This window comes from Euleptes europaea, chromosome 6 (assembly GCF_029931775.1).
Source record: "Euleptes europaea isolate rEulEur1 chromosome 6, rEulEur1.hap1, whole genome shotgun sequence".
NCBI classification, from domain to species: Eukaryota; Metazoa; Chordata; class Lepidosauria; order Squamata; family Sphaerodactylidae; genus Euleptes; species Euleptes europaea.
In genome coordinates, this window is record NC_079317.1 from 95,758,179 (window position 1) to 95,773,234 (window position 15,056).

The following is a 15,056-nucleotide window of genomic DNA, read 5'->3' on the forward strand; positions in this document are numbered from 1 at the left end:
TTCATTTTTAATTTTAATTTTTTTTTAGTCACCGTGACTCCCTCAGGGCAGATCACTACCTCAGGCACTTTGACCTTCGACCGTACTTCAACTGTTGAGGCCACAGCCATTATCTCAGAAAGTCCATCCCAGGGTGATGTTTTTACTGGAGCCACTGGTAAGTAAAATAAACTACATTCATACATGCACACATACATTAGAGATACCTATGGGGAGTTATGGATTCCTTACAAAATTTCTGGATGAAGAAATCAAGTTCTAGGGATGCGCATGTGGCTAAGGTGACTAAAAACAATTATTGTGGAATCATTCAAATTCATGTAAAATCCAAATGAAGAGGTTATTTTTTTCTCCAGGAGTCCTGATTCTGTTTGTTGTTGCTTTTCCCCACAGTAGTACAAGAAACAAATGTTCAGCAGCCATGCCGAGTCAGTCATCCAGAGCCTCACTACCCAAGTTATCAGGACAATTGTCAGATCTCCACTTTCCCAGAAGCAGCACTGCCAACTTCGCATCCCAAAATTGGTAAGATTCTACCAGACTCCAAAATAATTCAACGTATCTAACTTCAGGTAACTACTTCAGCTTTCTTCCATGAGAGACTGACTCAGGGAAGGAAACTGTATCTTGCTTTTATTTATTTATTTTACAGAATTTTGTCATAGGAGCTAGCGGATTATGCAGAATCTCAGGAATAAACACCAGTAGAGCCAATGCTGCATAAAACAGTGCTAGTTAATATACAGTGTTCAGATTTATAGCAATCACCAACATGAACCACATCCACTAATATCTCCCACACATAGATACAGAGAAATATACATTTATAGCTCTCCCAATCACCAGCCACCAATCAGCTAACTGCTGAGTCATTGCACCCCTTACTCCTCATTGCATCAGCTTTGGTCAGAACCTGTTCAGGCTGGTTCTTGGCTGACTTCTGTCTATCAAGCTGCTCTAGATCTAGTCCTGAACTGTCAAACCCTAATATACCAGACTTGCATTTCTTGACAAATTTATGCCCCACTTTTCTGCCCTAATCGGGGCCACCAAGGCTGCTAACAGATTAATAGCATACGGAATAAAAACACGTCTTAAAACTATTAAACAAAACACGCTATTAAGGTGATTAAAACCAAGCAAAAATACAAGAACAAAAGCATCGACCATCAGTTAAAACATAGACCAGGAAGCAGGAGTCACTGAGGTCAGTTGAAACAAAAAGTCTTAACCTGTTGGTGGAAGATGGCAACAGAAGAGGACAGGCGAGTCTCTCTTGGGAGAGAGTTCTAGAGTTTTGGTGCCACAACTGAGAAGGTCCTCTCTTGGGTTGCCACCCGCCTAATCTCAGAAGGTAGGGTCACCCAAAGCAGGGCCTTGGAAGATGACAGTAGTGGTCATATGGGACCAGAGTCTTCGCCAGATGGAACAGGATGCAGCCACTAAGTTCATATGGGAGTCAGCAGCCCTTCAGATCTGCTGGTCCCAAGCTATGCAGGGCTTTAAAGGTCAACACTAGCTACCTTGAATTCTGCCCAGAAACAAACTGGAAGCCAGTGTAGATGGGCCAAGTCTGGAGTGATATGGTCCCTACGACCCAGTCCAGTCAACGTCTTGGCTGCACTATCCTGCACCAGTTCAGGTTTCTAAACATTGCAGTAATCTAATCTGGATGTAACCAAAACATGCATCACAGTGGTCAGATCTTTTCTACCCAGGAAAGGCTGCAGCTGACTAATTAGTTGAAGCCGGTAAAAGGCTCTCATGGCCACAGCTGTCACCTGCTTATTCAGCGGAAGTCCTGGGTTCAAGATCACCCCCAAACTTTGGACCTGTTCTTTCAAGGGGAGTGCAAACCCATCCAAAATGGGTGACACCTTAAATCCCCAGTAGCACTTCTGTCTTGTTAGGATTAAACTTCAGCTTATTAGCCAGCATCCACTCCAAAATTGCCTCCAGATACCAGTCCAGGGTTTCTATGGCTTCCCTGAATCTGATGGAAGCGCAAGATAGAGCTAAGTGTTATCCACATAATGGTGACAGCCCAGCCAAAATCTCTGGACATATTTTTTGAAGGGAGGCAAAAGTACAAAATGACACCCCCATATATTATGTACATATTTTTTCTTTATATATACATATATAATCAACTTATATAATATACATATATAATCATCAACTCTTAAATGATAGAATAAATGGTGTTTACCTTTATGAATTGTTAATGAATAATTACACTTTTACATTATCTTATCAATCTATTATCTATGAATAATTATACTTTTGAGTCCGGCAGCACTACAAAGACTAACAAAATATATTCCAGCATTAGCTTTCACAAATAAGAGCTTACTTCACTAAATGCTCAGACTCACCAAAGCTTATGCTGAAATATGTTGCGTTAATCTTTAAAGTGCCACTGAACTTCTGTTGCATTTTGCTAATACTGGCTAACGTGGCTATACATCCAAAGTTAAGAGTTTCAGTGGAAGGGCCTAGAGTCTTATCCAGAAGGAACAGGATGCAACCATTTTGCTGAACTTAAGCATGTTTGGCTCTGGACAGCACCTGGCTGGGAGATCACCTGGGAACCTCTTAGATACACCACTCTGAGTTCCATGATGGAGAAAAAAGGCGGCAGAATATTAATTAAATATATATAAAAGCACCATATTGAACGAGCTACATAACAAGTACAAGAAATATATCCCCAGACATAGTCAGAAACACACCACGATTTATGTCCTCCCCTCTCTTCAAACCCCCATTTCAGTGCCTCAGCACCCCCCCCATTCCCTTCACACAGTCTCTTGCTGTCCCTCGGGTACTTTCATAGAACTAGCCCAGCTCCACCCCTTGGGTGGCAACAGGGCACTACAAGAAAGCCTCAAAAGCCCCAGATAGACAGACAGATGAGCACCCAGATTGCCTTATGGGCCACTCCTTCTCCAGGCCCTGGCCCAGTGACGCCCACCTCCCATGGCAGCCATGCTGTGGGGTGGGCGAAGGGGAGGCCAGCTCAAGCGAGGCTGTCACCAGGTGGGGTCGCCACAACTTCCTCTTTTGACCCCATCTTGTTCGGGTGTGGATCAGTCGGCTCTGTAAAGGTCACCCAACAAGCTTTGAACGGGGTCTTCCAGAACCTAACCTAACATTCTAGCCACTCCATCACATTGGCTGTTGAGCAAACAGGGAATGATAATAAGTACTGTGGCAATTTTGCTTGGGTTTTTTCCCTGACAACATCACTCAGGTTTGATCCAACATGAATGCGGCACATGGGGCAATGTGCCAAGGTATAAGAAAGGGACCGCTTGTCATACTTGCCTTGATAATTCAGCGTGTGTTTTCCTCAAGGCTTGTCAACATGTTATTTTGGGTTGCAAAAGCCCTTGCATTTTGTTTAGATCTCTGTCCTTCCCAACTTTAAAAAATTAGCCAGACAGGCTACAATAGAAGAATGGCTTGTCAAGATGTTAGAATTAGCGGAAATGACCAAACTGACTGCTTTGATCAGAGAAAATAACTTAAGTTTGTGGAAAATTGGAAACCATTTATGGACTTTTTGCGTAATACAGAAAAGAATGAATTGATGATTTGTGGGTTTGAAGAATAAGAATGTAGGTATGACAGAGAAAAGTTTGATTTTTTTTAGTTGTAAGAATAATTTTAAAAATAATTTTGTATATGTAGCTAGAGGACAGGTTGTAATTTCTTATTTAGATTTACATTCGATACCAACGAAAACAGAAGATCTTTTTGCCTGTTTTTTTTTTCATTTTTCACTTTTTCTTTATTTTGTTTATTGTAATTTTGTTAATAATAAATTTAATAAAATGATTAAAAAATGTAGCCAGGCTGAGTTGGGGCCATTGCTGAGGGAAAATCAGTGCTTTTTTGAGGGAGGGGAGGATCCCTTCACCTTTGAAAATGGTGATAATGGAACCATCTGATGACCTCAATAACCATTTTTCAGCCTTCCATTTTTGTGGAAGATATAGTGGTGGAACAATGCCAGAGGCACACAGCTAACAGACACATCCCCACTCTTTATTTCAGTAGCCTTCACACATTCCTTCTGTATTTCCCTCCCCCCTCCATTTCCCCCCCTGAAAAGGGGGATTGTGGACTCGGGTGTCCCTGAGTTCTTCATTCTGCTTTTGGGCCTCTCTGCAAAGGACAACTGCCTCCTAGAAAGAGACTGAGCAGGACCTCTGGCATAAACACACTGTCCAGGAGCAGATTGTGTATTCAAAGAGGAACCTCACTTCACTTTCTGATTATACGGTTGGGTTTCCCCTATGCCTGTATTATGGACTGCCTCATGCTATTCCAGGCTGTCCTTTCTCACATGCCTAGGAAGAGGTTGCTGCCCACTGTGGTGGCAGGAGGTGGGGGAAATGTTGCAGAATGCTCCCCTGTTCTGAGGAGCAGCATAGACGCATCTGCCACGGTAGCTTAACTTTTCAAGGCACACTTCAGCCCCTCTCGGGAATGGTCGCCCCAATCCGTGCAGGTGTGTGAGTCAGGATTGTGGTGTCCTCATGGCTATTTAATGTAAAGAACCACTAGCTTCTAATTTCTGCCCCTAGTATGGTGCTCGTGTAGCCCTCCAGAAAGCATTATCGAACACGAATACAACACCTTTATTGGCATTAGTTATACAAATGATAGCGTCTACATAAACATAAAAAGCAGTTTTGGATCACCTCCATAAAATTAACGCTAAAACAGTTTTAGGTGCAGGGGAAGTTACTCGCTTCACAGCCCTAAAATTGCTTCATGAATGACACAAGCTTTCGCGCACTTTAATTGCCATCAGTAAAAACCTTTTCACCTCATCAATTATTAGTGGAACAAAGCATTATCAAAACAGGGCTGGCTCAAGCCAGTTCGCATCCCCGAATGCCTCCTCCCATAGTGATCCTTGGTAGGCTGCAGAATTAGCGCCTTTCTCTGCAATCGGCTTTGCATGGATCTGAGGAGGCACGCACCTGCTCATGTGGGTTTTACTGCCTTGGCAGGATCCATTGGCTGCAATGGAAGGGATTCTGCAGCCCACCCAGGCAGCAGCTCTACCAGTACAGGAGGCAACAGCAGGTGTAAGACACACTTGCCAGCTCCTACCATGTTGCTGCCCCCCCCCCCCAATTTATCACCTAGCAGCTGCTTGTGTCATTTTGAGTGGTGAACCAACCAACCCTACTGGATAGACTCATTGTCTGAGGCTAATGCAGCCTGTTGTACTTCAGCTTGATCTTGGGTTGAAATCTTTAACTCCATGGGTTTGTTTTGCTGTTTAAATTTCTAGTATTGACGTCACTTCCAGCCTTGGCTGTGCCACCCAGTACCCCCACCAAAACAATATCTTCTTCCATGGTGAATGGGCTAGAAATGTCAGAGCAACGAAGCTGGGTGTACCTTGAGGAGATGGTCAATTCACTACTCAGCACAGCTCAGCAGCTGAAGAATCTCATTGAGCAAGCGAAGCAGGCCAGCTCCTCATACAGAGAAGCCGTTGTCACTCAAGCAAAAATTCAAGCAGATGTGGAGAGGAAAGAGGTAACTGTGCCACAAGAAAAACTGTTCTGGGTCAAAAATTTCGCCACAGCCAGCTGTTCAAGAAGGGACCCCCACAGCTGCTTTCTTTTATGAGCCAGTGGAGGTTTGACAATGCAGTTTAGTAACTTTAGGTGGTATTCTTCAGTTGTATTGAAGAAAATGTCCGTATTTCAGTGTTATTAATATCTGATGTTGATGAAACTGAGGGGAAGGTAGTGAATTATAGCCCTTTTTTGAATAGTTAAAAACAGAACACAGCTTTTTCATTGAGAGGTTATACACAGAGCTGAGTATACTTGCTGTGTGCCAAAGCGAATCTCAGTTTTGTCCCCCCACAGAATTCCATACTCTGTCTCAGTGTTTCTCAACCAGGGTTCCCCGTAACCCTAGGGTTCCGCGAGAAATAGTGATCATATGTAAACCATATGTAATCATATGTGGGGGTTCCCTGAGACATGAATATTATTTCAAGGTGGGTTCATCTTCAAGTACTTGAAGGGCTGTCATATAGAAGAGGGTGCTGAGTTGTTTTCTGTTGCCCCAGAAGGTCGGACCAGAACCAATGGGTTGAAATTAAATCAAAAGAGTTTCCATCTCGACATTAGGAAGAATTTTCTAACCATTAGAGCAGTTTCTCAGTGGAACAGGCTTCCTCGGGAGGTGGTGAGCGCTCCTTCTCTGGAGGTTTTTAAGAATAGGTTGGATAGCCATCTGTCAGCAATGCTGATTCTATAACCTTAAGCTGATGATGAGAGGGAGGGCATCTTGGCCATCTTCTGGACATGGAGTGGGGGTCAGTGGGGTATGGGGGGGAGGTAGTTGTGGATTTCCTGCATTGTGCAGGGGGTTGGACTAGATGACCCTGGTGGTCCCTTCCAACTCTATGATTCTAAGGGTTCCGCACAGGTAAACAGCAACTGTTGAATACTTTCTATTCCTTGGCTCCATCATCAACCAAAAGGGAGACTGCAGCCAAGAAGTCAGAAGGAGATTGACACTGGGAAGGGCAGCCATGAAGGAGCTAGAAAAGATTCTGAAGTGTAAGGATGTGCCACTGGCCACCAAGATTAAATTAATTAATGCCATCGTATTCCCTATTATTATGTATGGGTGTGAAAGCTGGACATTGAAGAAAGCTGATAGGAAGAAAGTAGACTCCTTTGAAATGTGGTGTTGGAGGAGAGTGTTACGGATATTGTAGACTGCCAAAAAACCAAATCAGTGGGTTATAGATCAAATCAAGCCTGAACTGACCCTAGAAGATAAAATGACTAAACTGAGGCTATCATACTTTGGTCACATTATGAGAAGACAAGAATCATTGGAAAAGACAGTCATGCTAGGAGAAGTTGAGGGCAACAGGAAAAGAGGAAGACCCAACAAGAGATGGATTGACACAATAAAGGAAGTCACAGCCCTCCATTTGCAAGACCTGAGCAAGGCTGTCAAAAACAGGACATTTTGGAGAACATTGATTCATAGGGTCGCCTTGAGTCGGAAGCGACTTGATGGCACTTAACACACACACACAAAAAGGTTGAGAAACACTGCTCTATCTTATGGCAAGGACAAATTAGGGCAATTATTTTGCACAGCTTACTATTTCCATCATAGAGGCCTTTAAAAACTGAAAGTGGCAGAGAGAAATGGAGGGGGAGACGAGTAGCATGCGGGGATGGAAAGAGGACCAAGATTTAGGTTAGATGGCCAGCAGGGGGATCATTCAGCAGTACTTAACCCGTCCGTCCATTTTCATTTAAATGTATCCGTAACACAGTTGTCCGTATCTGCTGAAGAGAGCTTTGACTTTCAAATGCTTATTCCCTGGAAACCTTGTTGGTCTTTAAAGTGCCACGGGACTCGAATCTTGCTCTTGTATTGCAGACCAACATGGCTACCCACCTGGAAAAGTTGTCAGATAAACAGAAGAAGACCTGGATAAGCCCGTTCAACACCACACCTAAACAAGGAAATTCATAATTTCTATACGTTTTTTAAAAAAAAAAACACCACAGCTGTGGGGATTTTAAAATAAGCCATGTACTTCAGAGTAACACAATGCAGAATTGTTAACCTTAGATTACTATAGCACCGACATATAGTTCTGGAGTAAAGGTAAAATGTTATTGGTCACAGTGCGCCTTAAAGGGAAACACTGAGAATGTATTTGTGTAATGCCTAGTGTGCTGATTGGAGACAAAATAGCAGACTGAAAGACCTGTGCATATATTTTGATTTAGCAGTGCAGAACAGAAAGAAAAAACCAAAAACAAGTGCCTCAAGTCTCCAAAATTACTGAACATAATAGATGTTGCTGTGTGGATAATGTTGCTAATTAGTGAAAATAAAAGAAGATAGGACATTAAATTGGTTGCTGTGAGGGAAAATCTGTGTTCTTTTCTGTGCTGAAGGCTTCATTTTTCCCCCCTGTTTTGAAACCTGCCGAACTCATACTGTGAAATGCTCTTTCCTGTTCCATGTTTTCTGGAACTCAAAAGAGAAATGTAATGGGCTGGATAATTCACATCTGTTTTCTGACAACTGGCTTAAATAGAATGTGTGCAGTCAAGTGCTTAATGTAGGAGAGGTTGAGGCCGTCTATTTTCAGTGATGTTTCTGTAGCGTTTAGATGCAAATTCCCCCCCACCCTTTTTTTTAATTCTAGGCAATGGGGTCTCTCTGTGAAGTAAATATCTTGGCAGTGTATACTCTAGATGTATTTCTCCAACTCAGGGAATGAAGGTAGCATGATATATTTATTGTCGAAGGCTTTCACGGTCAGAGTTCATTGTTCTTGTAGGTTATCCGGGCTGTGTAACCGTGGTCTTGGAATTTTCTTTCCTGACGTTTCGCCAGCAGCTGTGGCAGGCATCCTCAGAGTAGCAACACTGAAGGACAGTGTCTCTCAGTGTCAAGTGTGTAGGAAGAGTCAGAGAGGGGTTGGGTTTGAGCTGAGTACTGTCCTGCAGAAGTAATGTGCTAATCATTGTCCTGAAAGTATCAAGATAATGTACTAATGGGAGTGTGGTATGTTAATATGGAACCATTGTATCCTGAATGGTATATATTTGTTTGTTCCAGTGTTGTGTTATATGGGGGCGCTGAGAAGATTAGTTTTCCACCCATGAACAACGGAAGTATAGTGTCCAGATCACAGATGGTATCGCTTTACTCTGCTCTGGCTAGACCTCACCTAGAGTACTGTTTTCAGTTTTGGGCACCACAATTTAAGAAAGATGTAGACAAGCTGGAACGTGTCCAGAGGAGGGCAACAAAGATGGTGAGGGGTCTGGAGACCAAATCCTATGAGGAAAGGTTGAAGGAGCTGGGTATGTTTAGCCTGAAGAGAAGACTGAGAGGGGATATGATAACCATCTTCAAGTACTTGAAGGGCTGTCACATAGAGGAGGGTGCCAAGTTGTTTTCTGTTGCCCCAGAAGGTCAGACCAGAAACAACGGGTTGAAATTAAATCAAAAGAGTTTCCAACAGTGAGAGCTGTTCCTCAGTGGAACAGGCTTCCTTGGGAGGTGGTAAGCTCTCCTTCCCTGGAGGTTTTTAAGAAGAGGTTAGATGGCCATCTGTCAGCAATGCTGATTCTATAACCTTAAGCAGATGATGAGAGAGAACACACCTTGGCCATCTTCTGGACATGTAGTGGGGGCCACTGGGGTTGTGGGGGGGAGGTAGTTGTGAAATTCCTGTATTGTGCAGGGGGTTGGACTAGATGGCCCTAGTGGTCCCTTCCAATTCTATGATTATATGATTCATGACCCACAGACCATTATTATTCCACAAGCTGCTTCCTCCTAATGGGTTCTCCTACTTATGCCTGAGGATATGCTGTGTAACCAACTGTAATTACAGTGAGGGAAAAAAGTATTTGATCTCCTGCTAAATTTGCCCATTTGCCCTCTGATGAAGAAATGACCAGTCCATAATTTTAATGGTAGGTTTATTGTAGCTGTAAGAGACAGAATAACAACAGAGAAAACCCCAGAAACCCAGAAGACAAAAGTCAGAGATTGATGTGCATTATAATGAGTGAAATAAGTATTTGATCCCCTATCAACCAGCCAGATTAGGGTTAGGGTTCTGCTGTCGACAGAAGCAATCAATCCATCAGATTCCAAACTAGCCACCATGACCAAGACCAAAGAGCTGTCCAAGGATGTCAGGGACAAGATTGTAGACCTGCACAAGGCTGGACTGGGCTACAAGACTATTGCCAAGCAGCTTGGTGAGAAGGTGACAACCCTAACCCTAACTGTCAACCTCCCTCGGTCTGGGGCTCCATGCAAGATCTCATCTCGTGGAGTTGCAATGATCATGAGAACGGTGATGAAGCAGCCCAGAACTACATGGGGGGAACTTGTCAATGATCTCAAGGCAGCTGGGACCATAGTTACCAACCATAGTTGGTAACATACTACGCCGTGAAGGACTGAGATCTTGCAGAGCCCGCAAGGTCCCCTTGCTCAAGACAGCACATGTACAGGCCCGTCTGCAGTTTGGCAATGCACATCTGAATGACCCAGAGGAGAACTGGGTGAAAGTGTTGTGGTCAGATGAGACCAAAATTGAGCTCTTTGGCATCAACTCAACTCGCTGTGTTTGGAGGAGGAGGAATGCTGCCTACGACCCCAAGAACACCATCCCCACCGTCAAACATGGAGGGGGACATATTATGCTTCGGGGGTGTTTTTCTGCTAAGGGGACAGGACACCTTCACTGCATCGAAGGGACGATCGACGGGACCATGTATCGTCAAATCTTGGGTGAGCACCTCCTTCCCTCAGCCAGGGTATTGAAAATGGGTCGAGGATGGGTATTCCAGCATGACAATGACCCAAAACACACGGCCAAGGCAACAAAGGATTGGCTCAAGAAGAAGCACATTAAGGTCCTGGAGTGGCCTAGCCAGTCTCCAGACCTTAATCCCATTGAAAATCTGGAGAGAGCTGAAGGTTCGAGTAGCTACACATCAGCCTCGAAATCTTACTGACTTGGAGAGGATCTGCAAAGAGGAGTGGGACAAAATACCTCCTGAGATGTGTGCAAACCTGGTGGCCACCTACAAGAAATGTCTGACCTCTGTAATCGCCAACAAGGGTTTTGCCACCAAGTACTAAGTCATCTTTTGCAAAGGGATCAAATACTTATTTCACTCATTATAATGCACATCAATCTCTGACTTTTGTCTCCTGGGTTTCTGGGGTTTTTCCTGTTGTTGTTCTGTCTCTCACAGCTACAATAAACGTACCATTAAAATTATGGACTGGTCATTTCTTCGTCAGAAGGCAAATTCAGCAGGGGATCAAATACTTTTTTCCCTCACTGTTAACTTTTTTCCCTCCAGAGTTAACTGTTTTAATCAAACACGAGCTGCATCAGAACCCTTTCCCCTTAAATAAGAGAAACACAGCTACTTTTGTGATTATTCAACTTGACAATAATTTAATCCTTCCTCAGTGTATTCTGAATTTTTCTTCTATGTTTATATTTCTGGATTTTCTGGAAGCCTAATTCCCCCCCCCCCCCAGATTGTCCTGAGCAGGAAAATGTGGAACAAAAGGATAAAGATATTTCAAGAGGGAGGTAGTGATAATGGTGTATTCCTACAGATAAGCCGTTGCTTCCTCATCCCTACCAGATTCTGCTTCAGGAGTGGAATTTCTCTACTCTCTACAGTGATAAATGGAGTCCTGCCTTGGTGGCAGCAACAAGGGAAAGATGCTGGCTTGAATAGCTGGATGGAAAGGATCCTAAGAGTAATCCTATTTCTTCCACCTGGCAGGGCTGGCTGAGCACTGTTCTCCCAAACAACTGGGGTGCAATGGAGAGAAAAAATACACATTTCCTTCCTAGGCAGGCTCATCCTCTTAATACTACATTTAGGGGACAAAGAAGTCAGTGGAGAGAGCATTTGCATTAGCCACCTTCAGATTGATTCCCAGCCTTGTATCCAGATGAATGACCATTGCCTGGAAATGTGTTGATTCATTGGATGCACTGTGATTAGATGTGGCTAAGGCTTCTAAAATCTCCTTTAGGTTTTCCACAGAGCAAACTGTCTTCAGAAAAAGTAGCTTTGTCAAAAATAATATATGAAAATTTCCACAAATTATTAGTGTTTTTTTAAGAAGGCAAATTAAAGTCGAGAATCTTAACATTCCTGTATTTAAAGATAACATGAATAGAAAAACAGCTTCCCTCCCCCAAAATCTGTATGTTTCGCTGATACTGTTCAGGCCTTCAAAGGGCTTGTTGAACAAATGGAGTGTTCTTGGCATGGGGGTAGGAAGCGACTTATCTTTTTTTGTCAATTTCCTGCCTCCACCTGCAGTTCCCTGTGCCACATCCTGCCACATCCCATGCTTTTTCTGGAGGGTCCCTTGCCAGAAGCAGCTTTTTGGCAGGAGGGTCATCCGCAAAGGGTAGCAGGAAAGCCCAGTTGCACAAGCAAAAATCTACTTCTGCTTCATTGAGTCTACAACTTGGAATCCTTTCAGTATGAGACATAAAACATTCTTGGATTTTTGGGGGGCAGTATTTGGAATGGAAAGCTATTTGAAATGTAATTCCCCCTGGGCTTTAAATTTTGTTCCTTTACTGCTCTAATCAAAACCTTCAGTGATAATAATGTTTGCATAAATAGGAACTAAGAGCTCCTGTAAAATCCTGTCAGTGCCTCTTTCAGAAAATAAAATCTGTTCTTCCTTTCCTTATCACTCCAGTCACACAAGACGCATGGTACCTGTAGATCTGCAAAACAAGAAAAATAAATTGTGCAGGCTGCAGCCCCATATACAATTGCATATATTCATCCCATTAAAGATCTGTTTTAAAACATAACCACAGTGTAGATGCTAAAGCTACAATATGAAGGTGATTGAGGTATACATAAACTTTGAAAGATACACACCTCAGGGACCCTTCTGTGTTCTTGGGACTCCCCTCTGCAGAAACCTGTCTCTTAAATTACATGATTCAAGCGGCCATAATGGCGTTCTGTGGAGTTTTTATGGGAAACTGAAGCATATCAAGGCCCATACTTGTGCTATGAGCTTCAAGATATGTATTTTCGATGTAACAAGAATATATCCACATGGAATAGTGATTTAGTTACTATCAGTCTGCATTTTTGTATCATGAATGCAAACCTATTGTAAACTAGTTTAATTGTCATGGCTATCTTGGAGGATGCTTGAGAACAGAAGGTCTATGAAGGTGGTGAGACTGCTACTGAAGATCCTTCCCCTAATGATCTAAATTTCTTTTGGAAGAGGATAACATGGTTCACCCCCAGAGTGAGTTCCTATACCTTAAATGTTGCTTTAAAGAAGAAGAAAAATGCTTATTTCTGTCAGTGCTGGAAAAGCTGCACCTTTCTCCCTCCAGTGAAACTGATGAAGATACAGGATCCCTTTCACAATTTGGAACCAGCAAGCAGTCAGAAATGGCAAGGTTGCTTCTAAGAGGGAGGCCTCCACAGCTTCTTAAAAAGGAAAGTCTGTGGTGCATTTTAGGTAACAGAGCCTGGTTTTTATTGGAATATGCAACCGTAACTGGAGAGGGAAGGTTAAGCTGACAAGATGACGGGTCATACATTATTTTATATGGCAAAAATTCTGATACCAACCCCTGCCCCACCCCATCATGTGTGCAGCAGTAATCCTTTCCCCCTTTTGTTCTCGCAGTGCTTGTAAGAGATAAAATCCAGAAATCTGAGCTCATTCAACAGAGACTTCTGCAGGGGAAAGGCACCCACTGAGATATAGGGTGGATGGCATAAGATGCCAGTGCTGCTCATTTCTTTCATTAAGCAACCCCCCTGCCCCTTGGTCAGTGAAATCTGCTCTGTCTCCTCTCTAGAGACTCTGATGAATGGGGGTAGGGAAAGTATCCGATCAAACCAAAATTCCAGGGATGGGGGAGTGGGAGGCGAGTTAAACCTGGGAGTTAACCTGGGAGTTAAAAAGTCAGTGGCTCTGGAGAGAGGAAATAAATGCAGACCAGATTGCCATCAACAGCATGTAGCCACCATAGTAGGGTCAATAAAGGTGCTTTGAATAGATCTAGGGGGCCAAAGAATACTTCCAGGAGCCTTCTAAAACCAGTAGCAAAGGGATCCGTCATTAAAGGTATGGGAGCCAAGACCACACACCCGCCCTGTAATTTGAGCACATGCTGAACTGAATTGGGGATGCCACTACAAATATACGTATTTGAAAGGTAGAGGCTGATTCTCTAAGTGTGAACAGCTAATGTATTATTTTGGGGGTGAGAGATTTTTATCTTTTTCTCTGCTTCCAGAGAATTTCCTAATTTGATCCTGTGCCACAGTAACGTTATGTTCCTGTAAATTCGCAACCCTCAGAACCTTGATGTCAGGTCATAAAGATGATCTGGAATTAAGCCCTTAATCTGCTTATGTACTAGGTTCTACTCTTGGATAAATCTACTTTGCTTTAGATTGTTTTTAAACTGTTCCTCAGGAGGTTTAACACCCTGGCCTGGCGTTGAATCTAATTTTGGCTGGTATCTTTGGCAATGATACATTTAACTTAATTTATTTAGCACTACTAAAAGTTCCATTGCTCACTTGAAGGCCCTATGCGCTGTGAACCCACTGTTGGTATCAGTGCTGAAGGGTTTATTCAAGAAGGGGCTTGGTGTAAATGAGAGTTAGGTTAAGATTAGAGGGGAAAGTACAATTTTTTTTAAAAAATAAATTTTTGCAAGGTATTATTGCCGTACATTAACATTATTTATGACTTTCAAATGGCTTAATTCTGAGGTACGCAAATTTGGTATCATAGTGAATCTACTTAAGGTGGCCAAAAAAGAAAATGTAAGTTTCTCTGTGCATTGCTAAGCTAAGACAAAGATAGACTGCTCAAATGGTAGTGCTCATTGTCATAGTGTGTGTGTGTGTATAAAGTGCCGTCAAGTCGCAGCTGACTTATGGCAACCCTATAGGATTTCTAAGGCAAGAGACATACCATTGCCTGCCTCTGCGTGGTAACTCTGGACTTCTTTGGCAGTTTCCCATCCAAGCACTAACCAGGGCTGACCCTGCTTAGCTTCTGGGATCTGACAAGATCAGGCTAGCCTGGGCCATCCAGGTCAGGGCCATTGTCATAGTACAACTGTGTAAATGCAAGCACCTTACCACTTGTTTTTCAAGGTCTGGGAAGGTGGGAGTTGTGAAGAGCTTAGTTCACAAAGCTGGCCTTTGACTACATGCAATGAAATAAACGTTCCTCTTTCAGGACTAACCAAAACACAACCAGGAACTGGTCTTAAACAAGGTCATTCACTCTCTAGTAAGACTGAGAACCATAGATTTGAGTTCAATAACACCTTTGGAGACCAACAAGATTTTGTGGGTGTAAGCTTTCGAGAGTCCAAGCTCCCTTTGTCAGATACGAGTCAGAATGGAGATCTGAGTCCTTATGTAGTGATGGGATGGTAATGTATTTTTAGCACCAGA

At 43.1% G+C, this 15,056-nt stretch overlaps 1 protein-coding gene across 2 annotated transcripts in view; it reads left to right on the forward strand.

Annotated features, from left to right (window-relative positions):
• DEAF1 (DEAF1 transcription factor) overlaps window positions 1–15,056 on the forward strand; it is a 36,506-nt gene that overhangs the window by 14,476 nt on the left and 6,974 nt on the right. The window contains exons 8-10 of one of the 2 annotated variants that reach the window (XM_056851192.1): window positions 29–157; window positions 394–525; window positions 5,312–5,562. In XM_056851192.1, coding sequence (XP_056707170.1) covers window positions 29–157; window positions 394–525; window positions 5,312–5,562 — 512 coding nt within the window. The remainder of the gene's footprint in view (window positions 1–28; window positions 158–393; window positions 526–5,311; window positions 5,563–15,056) is intronic. The other variant, XM_056851193.1, reaches the window with a different exon arrangement.